This window comes from Zalophus californianus, chromosome 8 (assembly GCF_009762305.2).
Source record: "Zalophus californianus isolate mZalCal1 chromosome 8, mZalCal1.pri.v2, whole genome shotgun sequence".
In the NCBI taxonomy this organism is placed as follows: domain Eukaryota; kingdom Metazoa; phylum Chordata; class Mammalia; order Carnivora; family Otariidae; genus Zalophus; species Zalophus californianus.
In genome coordinates, this window is record NC_045602.1 from 37,832,940 (window position 1) to 37,845,934 (window position 12,995).

Here is a 12,995-nt window from a genome sequence, read left to right on the forward strand (position 1 = left end):
AGGCTGAATAATATTCCATTGTGTGTGTATAGCACATTTTCTTTATTTGTTCAATTTTTTTTTTTTTTTTAGATTTTATTTATTTGAGAGAGCAAGAAAAAGCACCGGCGGGGGGGGGGGGGGAAGCAGGCTCCCTGCCAAACAGGGAGCCCAACGTGGGGCTCAATCCCAGGACCCCACAATCATGACCTGAGCCGAAGGCAGATGCTTAACCAGTGGAGCCACCCAGGTGTCCCTATCGGTTCATCTCCTGATGGACATTTAGATTGTTTCCATACCTTAGAAATAATGTTCATATACTATATTTTACTTAATGTCATATAATCAAAATGCCATTTCCACATATAACAACAATTTATGGAGATATTTTACATTCTTTTTTCATATTAATCTCTAAAATCCAGTGGTTGTTTTTCTTTGTACATTTCATTGTACGTACGTGCTGTCCCCCTGTTGGCTTACACTTGGGTGGCCCCGTTCTTTGGCTACTGTAAACAGTGCTGGCAGTAGATAACCTTGTATTCGCTCGTGAATCATGCTCTTTGATGTTAAGCTTCACTAAGATAATTTTTGAGTCTGGCTTTAGGTGTCTGTTACTAACTAGAAGGTGGATAGGGCTAGACTGAGAAAAAAGTATATCCTGGCTTTGCTTCATGAAACTGTTGGGGAAAAAAATAAGGAAAAATGCCTTAAATCTAGTGGCTGATACTTTCACCTACTGTTAGTAGAATCCCAGCTGAACTTTAGACAGTCTCTGTCTATCTCACAATCCCATAGCTGAGGTATGTTGTTCCAAGTCTCCTAATTTTTTTAGGAGCACTAAAAATGGTAATAAGTTTGTTTTAACTTTTACTTGTTTTAAGTTTGTATTTAAATTCCAATTAATATATAGTGTAATACTAGTTTCAGGAATAGAATTTAGAGATTCATCACTTCCATATAACACCCAGTGCTCATCACAAGTGCCCTCCTTAATCCCCATCACCCATTTACCCCATCCCCCTGCCCACCTCCCCTCCAGCAACCCTCTGTTCTCTAGAGTTAAAGAGTCTTTTATGGTTTGCCTCTCTTCCTCCCACCCCTTGCTATGTTCATCTGTTTTATTTCTTAAATTTCACATATTAGTGAAATCATACGTCTTTTCTCTGGCTTACTTGCTTAGCTTTTTTAAATTACAGATTCACAAAATTGACATTGGGACAATTCACAGAGTTTAGTCCTATTTCCCCAATTTACATGCACTCGTTTATATATGTGTGGATGGTTCTGATCAATCTTATCACACTTGTAGGTTGATGTAACCAACATGAGACACAACTACAAACCATAAGTGACTCTTAATCATAGGAAATAAACTGAGGGTTGCTGGAGGGGAGCAGTTGGGGGGATGGGGTAGCTGGGTGATGGACATTAAGGAGGAAAAGTGATGTAATGAACACTGGGTATTACATAAGACTGATGAATCACTGACCTCTTCCTCTGAAAGTAATAACATACTATGTTAATTAATTGAATTTAAATGAAAAAAAAAAGATGCACAAGTATTCCACGCCACAAGGCTCTGCCATGTTTTCCCTTTATAGCCAACCCCAACTCCCTCCCCCAACTTTAACCCCTGGCAACCACTAGTCTATTCTCCATCTCAATCATTTTGTTGTTTCAAGAATATTATATAAATGGAATCATACAGTATGTGACCTTTTGAAATTGGCCCACTCAGTCCAATTCCCCTGAGATCCACTGAAGTTCTTGCATGTATCTGTAATTTATTCCTTCTTAACTGTCACTCAGCACTCCATGATATGGAGCAGTTTATACTTTTTTATTTGGGTTTGGTTCTTGGTAGATCATGCTTTTGGTGTCATGTCTTAAGAACTCTTCAAGCCCAAAGATTTTATCATACTATCTTCTAAACGTTTATAATTTTATGCTGTACACTTAAATCTGTGATCCATTTATCCCTTTTGAGTTTATTTTTTTTAAAGATTTTTTTAAAAAGATTTTATTTATTTGACAGAGAGACAGTGAGAGAGGGAACACAAGCAGGGGGAGTGGGAGAGGGAGAAGCAGGCTTCCCTCAGAGCAGGGAGCCTGATGGGGGGCTCGAACCCAAGACCCTGGGATCATGACCTGAGCCGAAGGCAGACCCTTAACGACTGAGCCACCCAGGCGCCCCTTGAGTTTATTTTATATTTTTTAAATTTATCCCTTTATTAGAGTGTGCAAGTGGAGGGGGTGGGGTGAGGCAAGGCAGAATCTCCAGCAGACTCCCTGCTGAGCAGGGAGCCCGAAGCAGGGAATGAAGCGGGGATCAATCGCAGAACCCTGAGATCACCACCTGAGCTGAAATCAAGTCGGATGCCCAAATGACTGAACCACCCAGGGGCCCCTTGAGTTTATTTTTGTATAAGGTGTGAGGTTCAGATCAAGATTCTTTTTTTTTTTTTTTTTTTGCCAGAGGATTGGGTGATGTATTATGTATCATTTTGAATGTTGTGCTGGTATAACACAAAGCAGTGTATGCAGTGAAGGGATAAGGTATAGACAAGATACATATTTATACAAATTGAATGTTGTTACAAAACAAATACCTTCGAGGGAAGGATGGAGATGTAAAACTGAATGTTACATCTATGAATGGAATATTGCATAACAATATTTTAAAGAAGAAAATACAAAATTGAATGATAGGGGGCACCTGGGTGGCTCAGTTGTTAAGCGTCTGCCTTCAGCTTGGGTCATGATCCTGGGGTCCCGGGATCAAGCCCTGCATCTGGCTCCCTGCTTCCCGGGAAGCCTGCTTCTCCCTCCCCCACTCCCCCCTGCTTGTGTTCCCTCTCTCGCTGTGTCTCTCTGTCAAATAAAGCTTAAAAAAAAATTGAACAATAGGTTAATTATCTGAATAATACATGAATAGATTAAAAACCGCAATAAAATAGGGCTGTATGTTATATTTCTGTATTGTTTATAAGTTTCTGTATTGTTTATAAGTTTCCTAATGAAAGAACAGAACTACACACAAGATGGAATAAATAACTTGTCTCTGTTAAGAATGTTGATCCAGAGCGCCTGGGTGGCTCAGGTGGTTAAGCATCTGCCTTCGGCTCAGGTCATGATCCCAGGGCCCTGGGATCGAGCCCCACATTTGGCTTCCTGCTCAGTGGAGAGCTTCCGTCTCCCTCTGCTGCTCCCCCTGCTTGTGTTCTCTCTATCAAATAAATAAATAAAAATCTAAAAAAAAATGTTGATCCAACAAAAATGAATTGCCCCACTGTGGTCCTTGAAACTAACCTGTTTTATTTAATGGACACTCCATACACCCAAGTGGTTGTAACAGGTACTGCAAGTTGTATTATACGAATAGATGTTTCAAGTATGTGTGATACTTCTTTTGATGGTAAGAAGTGTTCCTGTGGGGCAGATCTACAGTGAAGACAGTGCCAGTGGGTTGAGTATCTCTGTGGGACCCAGCAGGCGCCCCAGCCCAGCCCTGCGGTGTGGGGGAGGCAGCACAGGATGTGGGGAAGAGCCCACCGCACCAATGGAAGAGCTGGTCCAGGCAGGAGCTCTTCAGACCCCCTTCCAGCAGGCTGTCCACACTGCCCTCCCCCTTTGACCAGCTAGTCCTGGTGAGCCTTTTCAACTGCGTTACTGACAATGATACAGGGTGCAGCCTGTGGCAAAGGGATGTAGGTGAAGGCTCCCCTTGGGGTTTTGGCCTTTGTGTCCTTGTAAAAGAACACACAGAGAAGGTGATGTGAGCAGAGGCAGAGATGGAAGTAATGTGTCTACCAGCCAAGGAATGCCAAGGACTGCCTGTAACCACCGGAAGCTGGGAAACAGGCATGGGACAGATTCTTCAGAGCCTCCAGCAGGAATCTGCCCCCACCTCGATTTTGGACTTCTGGCTTCCTGAACTGTGAAAATGCATGTCTGTTGTTTTAAGCTACCCAGTTTGTGGCAGTTTGTTACAGCAACCTCAGGAAGCCAATCCCACTGAGGCTCAGCTCCTTACAGAGCACAGATTAGCATGGGTTCTAAATGTGCCATGCCTCCATGTGGACAGAAGGTAATACTGAGATTGGTGAGGAGGCCCAGATTGGCTGTAAGGGAAACTTAATTAACCCTTCCCACACTTCCTTTTCCTTCCCAAGTGGTGCAGTGTTCTATTTGAAACATCAAATGCCACGTCTTGGAGGCAAAGCCAAGAAGTGAGGGCAGTGTCCTCTATCTGGGACCGGTTTCTGCACACCTCCCTTTCAGCCTGTGGCCCACAGCTCCCGAGGACCTGGAAGAGATCAGCACTGGGATGCGCTCAGCAGCAGCAGCTTCTGAATCTGCATTTCCTACACCTCAAACCCCATGAACCTGCAGTGGATGAGGAAGGCGCACATAGTGCTGCGGAGGTGGCCAGGCCCACGGGAATCTCAGTCTCAGGCAGCCATCCAGTGTGGGAATAAAGGAATTGTCCTGGGTCAGCTGTCAAGGTCTTGCCTAAGACCAGTCCCCGGGGGGCAGAATAGAGCCGAGCAGACCTCATCACGAGGGCACCACACCCTGTTCTGCTGCCTCACACCCATCATCAGGTAGGAAGGTTGTTAGCTGGTGTTTTTGTCAGTTCCTCTAGGGCAGAGCCCATGGCTTTCCCCTCCTCTCAAGCCCTCCCCTCACCCAGCACCAGAGGGAAGGCAGCACCCTTAATACAGGCCTGTGTGCACAGCACGGCAGGACCCAACAAGTGGACCCTTTTCCAAACCACACCGGCCCTTGCCTAGACTAACAAATGGCTGGAATCCAGAAGCAGGAGGAAGGGATGGGATTCATTGCAGTTCCCGGGAATCCTAAGGCTTTGGGCTCTGGAAGAATAGATCTGGGAGGCATAGGATCCAAGAGACACTAATGAGAAAGTGGAAGTTAAGCTTCAAGCAAAGTGTTCATTTCTCTCTTCTTTTTTAAACTAAGGAGCTTAATGAGGAGAAAAAAAGAAGTCAAGAGCTGGGACACCCCCTCAGAGTCAGAGTATCTTGTTTCCTCTAACAAATTTCTGTGCTACTATTTCCAGAGGAGGAATGATCCTGAAGCTCTAGGTCACTAGCCACCTGGCTAGTGAGAAAAGATGTAATGTGGCTGGAAAAGCGTGCTCACTGCCATCCTCAGCTTGGAGATTTTACATGTATTGGGCTCATCAGGATGTGCCTCCCACCCATCATATTCTATAAACTTAAGATTAAGAGGGAGAGCTTCTAGAAAAGAAAAACCCAGATGAAGGTGGCAGTGAAGCCACTGAGGGGAGGGAAGGAGCCCTCGGGAGTCCTGGAGACCCTCTCCTAGTCAACAACACTCTTCTCATAACACCGTTAGGAAATCCCTGACACACCCAGGCGCCATCCCTTCCTGCCACATGGCCCCTTCAGGGGGTCAAGGGTCAGGACTCGCTGCTGCCAGCTCACGGGTCATCTGGTCAAAGTCGTTTCTGTGCTGCCATTCATGGAGGCTCTCAGTCTGGCCAGGGATCGAAGCATGGGACAACTCCCTCCAGGTCACATTCTACAAGTGCATCCTCCCACCCACCACCCTGTATCCACCCATCATACTCCCTGCCCTTCATCAAGTCTGACATGCCCCACCTGGAGGGACTATATGCTCGGTGAAATACGCACAAAGACAAATATCACATGATCTCACTTATATGTGGAATCTAAGTTGAACTCACGGAAACAGAATGGTGGTTGGCAGGCCTGGAGTGTGGGGGAAATGGGGAGATATTGGTCAAATGGTATAAACTCTATTAAGATGAGTAAGTTCTGGAGACCTAATGTATAGCATTAGATAATAACAACATATTGTGTACTTGAAATTTGCTAAGAGATTAGATCTTAAATGTCCTTATCACATAAAAAATGTTAACTACGTGAGCTGGTGGATATTACTACGGTAATCGTTTCACTATGCCTATGTATACCAACACATCCCATTGTACACCTTTTTTAGCAGTATGAATTTTGGTCTTTTACTTGCTGTTTCCCCAGTTCCTGGCACATATATAGCACTTAAGTATCATACGAGTCAATGAGTGGATCTCATTTTATCCTCATGCAATCCTGTGAGCAGATGGTTTCATTTGTCCCATTATTACTCTGCCAGACCCCATGCTATGGAGGGGATCCAGCGGTGACCATGAGACAGATACAAGGCCCCTTCCCTCATGGGTCTTGAAGAAGGCAGAAAATAAGCAAATACAGTAACAAATTCTGATAAGGCTAGAAAAAGGAAAGTACAAAGTGCTCCACACCATGTGCTCTGCAGGTATCATTTCAGTCTCTGCTCACAAGGGCATCCTGAAGCAGCTGTCATGGAGGAAACTGAAACCCAGAGAGCAGATTCTGTCCAAGATCTCTGATTCAAACCCAGGTCGCCTTCACTCCATAGGTCTGCCTTGCATTTGATCCCTAGAGAGGAAGTTAGTCTTGAGCTACAGCCCAAAAACAACCTAGAAGCTTGGAGGCACAGGTATCACACTTCCCAGAGTGGGTGTCTCCTCTTGGGGTCTTCATCGTACCTACTAATGAGCCCACGTTTGAACACCTTCTCTTGAGGAAGCACATTACAGGGACTTTGAGATAAGACTCAGGAAGCGCCAAGGTTAAGATTTCATTTTCCCAGGAGAGAAAAATATGAGGATTCAGTCCACAATTGAAGCCAGAGTGTTCTCTGTCATTGAGGGTGTGCTTCCCCCCCCTTCTCCCACCAAGAATACACACTTGGAAGTTTTTGCAAGAAGGAAGAATAGGAGGGCTTTGGTTGAAAAGCTTTCCTTCGGTGCCCATAGCTCCAAACCTACTCCTGTCATCCGAGGCAGGTTCGGATGGTCAGTGGGGCAATCATATGTCAAGGGCCAACCAGAACAGCTCACAGTAACAGGCTCCCGTGACAGGTCTCACTTATCCAGAACTCCTGAGGGTCCACGCTCTGCCCTAAACTGTTCACAGGCACTCTGCCCTATGTAAAGGATCTCACTATCATTATCCCCATTTACAGATGAGCACACTTGCTCACAAATAGCTCTTGTTCCTCAACACTATGATGAAGTGCATTTTGTGTTCATTTTGGCTGGAGTCTGGGAAGACATCCACATACTAGATGGCTGGGCTGATGCTTAGTTTTTCTCTGATCATGGGATACTCGTGCCCAACCTCAAAGAGGGGAAAACGTAACCCCAGGCCTCACACCGGAGGACAGATCAAGAGATGGAAACGGTACCCCACCAGGAGGAATTAGAACTACACATGCCCATAATGACGTGGAGCCAATATTAACACTCAACTCCGGCCTGGCCCCACGGTTTATGCCAAGAAGGAGGTGGCCTGGTCTGGGTAACCCAGGCTGAGCCGAAGGGACGTCCAGGCCGGTTGGTCCCACTCTTGCGGTGGCCCCCTTCCCGCGGCTCCGCGCGCGCGCACGAACCAGCATCCCGAAAGGACGGGGAGCGCCTGCGCAAGACAGAGGTGGCTAGGCGTCAGGCTCCCAGTCCCCGCGCCCAGCAGCCGGCAGCCACGGCGCCCAACCTGGCCACCAACGGCGCCAGGTTGAGTGGCCAGAGCAGCCGCTCGCCACCAGCTCCGGGCGGGCGGCTAGGACAGAAGCACACGCGGCGGCGCCCATCCCTTATTTCCGGCGCCCATCCCTTATTTCCGGCGGATTCCGCCGGGGCCACGGCAAGCCGGATGTAGAAAGGGGTAGAGCAACCGAGCCGAATGGGGGCCCGCGATGGCTGCGCAGGCGCGTCCAATACAGGCGGGGCCGGAAGGAGAGACAGGGCGCCGCCATGACAGGTTGGGCCTAAAGGGAATGGAATGGTCCGCTTGCCGGCTCTGCGACCGGAAAAAACGAGGCAAGGACAGCGGAGTTGGGGCGCCGCCATGACAACCTGTACCGGAAAAGGCGGGACTTTCCTCCCTGACTGATTCCCTACCGGCACCGGCCTGGAGATGTGAGTAGCGGGAGCGCCTACCCCGGATATGCCGCCGCACCCCCTCTCTTCCCGTGACCTGGACCTACGCCAGGACTCCGGGAGGAAGGATTGGCTTCTTTGTTCCTCGGCGATCCGACCCTTAGGATTCAGCGCAGTCCATTACAAGTCTCATCCCTCCGAGTGTCCAGGCCCCGCCCCCTGACCATTTAGACTCCTCCCCTCTTCCTCGTGGTAACTGGGAACTTGTCAGGTCCACCCTTAACACCCACCCAGTCGCTGTCCCTAGGACCCCTGGCACTGTCCACCACCAACCCTAGGACTGCAGAATTGTCGCGGGACCTCTACGATTCTTAGACCCGTTCTTAGAGCTCTGGGTTCATCCCCCTAGATCACCTAACCATACCTTTTGAACCTTCGGGTCTGCACAGTATCCCAGACCTCACCTGTAGCACCCACAGACTTGTTCCTAGACCCCTGGTCCCGCTCTAGATTTCCAGATCTTGTTCCCAAGAGCTTACTTGTAGGAACCTCCAGATCTATCCAAGAGACCCACCCTAGGACCCCCAAACCCACCCCAGGGCTTCAAGTCTCATCTCCGGTACCCCTGTCCTCAGGCCTAATCTTTAAGACTCTGGCCAAATAGACGCTTCCCCAGGACCAAAGACCTTACCCCTTGGACTTCTAAACCTCTTTTTAGAACTCCAAACCCCTTTAGGGCTCCCAGGTTTTCTCCTAGAACTCAAGATCTTACTTCTAAGGCCCTATTGAGGGAATGCCTGAACTCAAGGACCCTTCTTCCAGGACCCCAAGGCTTGCCTTCGAATGATTAAATCTTTTTTGGAAAAGATCTCCACCATCTTCCCAGAAGCCCCCAGGCTGTTCCACAATCCCCAGGGCTCATGCCTTACCTCCTCCTCCATCTCCCTGGCTCTATCCCAGGATCCTTCAGACTCCCGGATCTGCCCGAGATCCCTAGTGTTGTTCCCTGCTCCATCCTCCTACCAAGATCAGAACTCCCTTTCTTGTCTGTTGTCTGGAATTATCCTCAGCCCACCATGTCCCACAGGCAGGCGGCCCTGGAGGTCACTGCTCGCTACTGTGGCCGAGAGCTGGAGCAATATGGCCAGTGTGTGGCGGCCAAGCCTGAGTCATGGCAGCGGGACTGTCATCACCTTAAGATGAGTATTGCTCAATGCACGTCCTCCCAGTGAGTGTGGGCAAGAATGGGACAGGGTGTTGGGGCGGGGGGGGAGGCGGTGGAGTGGAAGTGTGAATGCCTGAAATGCCCTTCCTCCACAGCCCAATCATCCGTCAGATCCGCCAGGCCTGTGCTGAGCCTTTTGAGGCCTTTGAGGAGTGTCTTCGACAGAATGAGGCAGCTGTGGGCAACTGTGCAGAGCATGTGCGCCGCTTCCTTCAGTGTGCTGAGCAGGTGCGGCCAGCACACTCACCCTCAGCTGTGGAGGTGAGGCGGGGGGGGGGGGGGGGTGGGGGCCGGGGGGCGGGGGGCTCATCAGTTCTCACCCCCTTCATCCTTCTGGTTGCTCAGAATAAAGACCTGGGAGTTATTCTCAGCCCCACCCTACGCCCCACACAGACCTGCACCGTGCACCCGGGATCCAGAACATGATCACCTCTTGCCCCTTCCCATAGTCCCTGCTTGAGTCCAGACACCTCCCCGAACTGTTCGTCTCCAGGATCCCTGCCCCAGCCTTTTCCCTGACTCTCTGAATCCCCTCTCACTTGCCCCCCACACAGTGGGCAGAGAGAAGATTTAGGAACTGAAAACTATTCACATTACATATTTGCTTAGAGCTCTTCAGTAGCTTCCCATTCACAGAACAAAATCCCAGGTCCTTGCTGGGTTCTCTGTGTTCTTCCTTGGGCTGACCTCAGCCACCTCCTTCCTTACCTGCTCTCTTATTCCCTTCCTTACTGTCCCTCAGCTGTACTGGGTGAGGGGGTGAGGAGGGGGCAAATGAGTCTTACTCTCTTTAATGTATACAGTACATAAACAGATATGCAGTATAACTATGGGATTAAGATTTCATGGATGGCTGCAATTTTTAAAAGCTGTCTTAAAAGACCCCTTGGTGAGCAGTAGTAAAAACAAAGTTGAGAAATGCTCCTTTATTTATTTATTTATTTTTAAAGATTTTATTTATTTAACACAGAGCCAGCACAAGTAGGCAGAGCGGCAGGCAGAGGGAGAGGGAAAAGTAGACTTCCCGCTGAGCAGGAATCCTGATGCGGGACTCGATCCCAGGATCCTGGGATCACGACCTGAACCGAACACAGACGTTTAACTGACTGAGCCACCCAGGCGCCCTGAGAAATGCTACTTTAGATATTTACTGCCTCCCCTCACCGGACTGTGCGCTCCTAAGGCAAAAGTCACATCTTGCACCACCTCCCTCTTAACATTCTCTCATTGGAGCCTCTGTGCTCTGTATTATCACTTTCAGTCCACTCTCTGTGATGGTCCCAGAGCCATCCCAAAGGAAATCTGACCATGTTCTGTTTCACTTATCTATTTTATTTATTTATTTTTTTTTGAGAGAGAGAGAGAAAGAGAGTGTGAGCGGGGAGGAGACAGAGAGAGAGGGAGGGAGAAAGGGAATCCTAAGCAGGCTCCACACTGACACGGGGCTCAGTCTCACAACCCTGAGATTGTGACCTGAGCCAAAACCAGGAGTCAGACGCTTAGTTGACTGAGCCACCTAGGCACCCCATGTTCTGTTTCACTTAAAAACCTTTCAGTTAAGCGTCTGCCTTCAGCTCAGGTCATGATCCTGGGACCCTGGGATCGAGCTCCACGTCAGGCTCTCTGCTGGGCAGGGAGCCTGCTTCTCCCTCTTCCTCTGCCACTCCCCCTGCTTGTGCTCTCTCTCTCTCTCTCTCTGTGTCAAATAAATAAGATCTTTAAAAAAACAAATAAAAACAAAAAAAGCTTTCCATGGCTCCTCACTTCCATCAGGCCAAATCTAAAGTCCAACACAACCTGTATAGGGCCTTGCATGGTCTGGACTCTGCCCCCACCCCCCACTCTCCACTTTCTACATCATACTCTGTGTTCTGGCCCTGGTGAAGGTGCAATTACTCAAGTGCATGTCTCTCCTGCTGGCAGGCTTTTATCCAGCTGTTTCCTTCTGCCTGGACTGCCCTTCCTAGGCTACCTGGCTGCTTGCTATTCCGGCTTAGATACCACTCCCTCCGAAAACCTCTCCTGTGGGCCCATCCCCTCCCCGGGCTCACATGGTCTCTGAGCTCCTTCCATTATGGCTTATATCTTACTGCCTTGTAACTACTCCATTCCCATCGCCTGTCTCAGAGGAGTTCTGGGCTAAAGATGGGGGAGATGCCCTTCTACCAGGCCCTGTAGTCCTTGTTTTGTTTTAATATGGCAGTAATGAGTGAAAGGTTCAGGCCCTAGGAGCGGACACCAGCAGGAAGGACTTTTAATTCTTAGAAATGATTTAGTAATGATTGCGTACTATTCATGTTAGTTTCTTAGTCTGTATATTGGCTCTGTGTTAGTCATATGTTCTTTCTTTCAAGTTCTTTGGGCATCTGAACAGTAAAGGCCTCACCTTTCCAGCTCAGAGCTCGTTGTTCCCGCCCTGGTTAAGCAGCCAGCTTCTCCCTGGTCTTCCTGTGGCCATCCTGCCCCGAAATCTGCTCTCGCCTGGCAGCCACAGGACCTTGTAAAAATGGAAGTGAGGTCATATCTCTCCCCTTTCCGGCCTTGTCATGGCTCCTGCGTGCACCCAGAGTGATTCCTCCCACACCTGGTCCTCCTCACCGTCCTCCTTCCGGGTGATGGCGTCCCTGCTGCAGCTTCCCCCCTGACTGCAGGCAGTGAGATTTGGGCCGCCTCTAGTTTCTACTCTACACACAAGCAGTCTCATCTCACAGAACATGATACAAAGACATCTTGTGTTCACATAGCTGGCAATTTGAGATGCTCCTTGTACCTCCCCCTCCGCATACACCTGTGTTCTTTACCCTGATTTACTTCTCTTTGTAGACAGTTGACATCTTTTTATTGTTTATTTGTTGCCTGTCTCTTCCTAGAGTCAGAGATTTGTGCCTGCTTCATCCGTTGCCCTGTAACAATGCCAGGCACACTGCAGGTGCTCAGTAAATACAGCAAATGGTGCCTTCCCTGCTCCCAGTGACAGTTCACTGTGTCACAGGTGTTCACATGGCAGATGGCCAAGGCCATCACCTGATACCCTCTCTCTCTCCAGACTCTGGACTTGGCAGGGGCAGCCTCTGCTGTCTACATAACCTCCCCCAGCGGGGGCCCCAGGGCCAGGCACAAAATAGCTAGTAGATGCTCATGTGTTTTTTCCATAGGCAAAGCCACTTCCTGCCTCCTGAGGACTCTTTGAACCATAGGAAAACTGGACCTGAGCAACTGGCCACTTGATGCCCCCAGTCCTGAAGAGTGGCCAGGTGGAGTCATGAGGGGCCTGGATGGGAGTCTGGCTTCTCTGGACAGCAGGACTCACAATAAATAAAGACTCTGTATACCAGACTGACTTCTGCCTTCAGCAGCTGAGGGGAAACTGAGGGGAGAGCTGGCTGGGCGGAAACCCTGCTCCTCTATTCCCCAGCTTCACGCAGTGTGCCTAGGAAGGGCCTGCTCACCAGGGTTAAGACGACCCCTCTTTCCTCGTTAATTCTGCCAACAGCCACTTCCTGTCTCCTGCCGCACAGACATGGGAAAAGGCTCTTTCTCGCTTCCACTCGAGCGTTTACCGAGTCTTTATTGAGTGTTTCCTTGAGGTTTAGGGAGCAATAATATCACACTTCTTTTCCTCCTGAGTTTTGAGCCAGTTGTGTGATAGACATGGGCTCTAAGCAATGGGGATGAAAATACTGGCTTTATTACTGGGAACAGCTGCTCTGAGAAGTGTGGGTTAGAGTCTGCTGTCCTGGACTTCTGTTCTGTCTTGGTTTGTGTTCTTCCAGAATCCAACCCTGAGAATTGGAGTGCAGATAGAATATTTGGAATGTG

The 12,995-nt window shown here is 48.9% G+C and overlaps 1 protein-coding gene across 5 annotated transcripts; it reads left to right on the plus strand.

The window, feature by feature from the left end:
- The first annotated feature begins 7,796 nt into the window (after positions 1-7,796).
- Positions 7,797-12,510, plus strand: CHCHD5 (coiled-coil-helix-coiled-coil-helix domain containing 5). Of its 5 annotated transcripts, none has more exons than XM_027624082.1 (4): positions 7,797-7,990; positions 9,022-9,150; positions 9,270-9,437; positions 12,332-12,510. In XM_027624082.1, exons 2-4 carry the CDS (start codon positions 9,028-9,030, stop codon positions 12,353-12,355), a joined length of 315 nt encoding a protein of 104 aa, XP_027479883.1. In that variant the 5' UTR covers positions 7,797-7,990; positions 9,022-9,027; the 3' UTR covers positions 12,356-12,510. The 5 variants fall into 5 exon arrangements, with proteins under 5 accessions (XP_027479883.1, XP_027479882.1, XP_027479884.1 ...); XM_027624081.1 differs by having other exon boundaries at positions 7,805-7,990; positions 9,039-9,179; positions 9,272-9,437; XM_027624083.1 differs by having other exon boundaries at positions 7,805-7,990; positions 9,039-9,150.
- The last annotated feature ends 485 nt before the right edge of the window (positions 12,511-12,995 follow it).

Bases quoted from the DNA above. Each gene is read 5' to 3' on its own strand.
- CHCHD5 (XM_027624079.1), top strand. From the start codon at position 9,028: ATGTCCCACAGGCAGGCGGCCCTGGAGGTCACTGCTCGCTACTGTGGC. The intron at 9,180-9,271 runs GTGAGTGTGGGC...CTTCCTCCACAG, and splicing joins GCTCAATGCACGTCCTCCCA to CCCAATCATCCGTCAGATCC. The intron at 9,438-12,331 runs GTGAGGCGGGGG...TTTTTTCCATAG, and splicing joins ACTCACCCTCAGCTGTGGAG to GCAAAGCCACTTCCTGCCTC.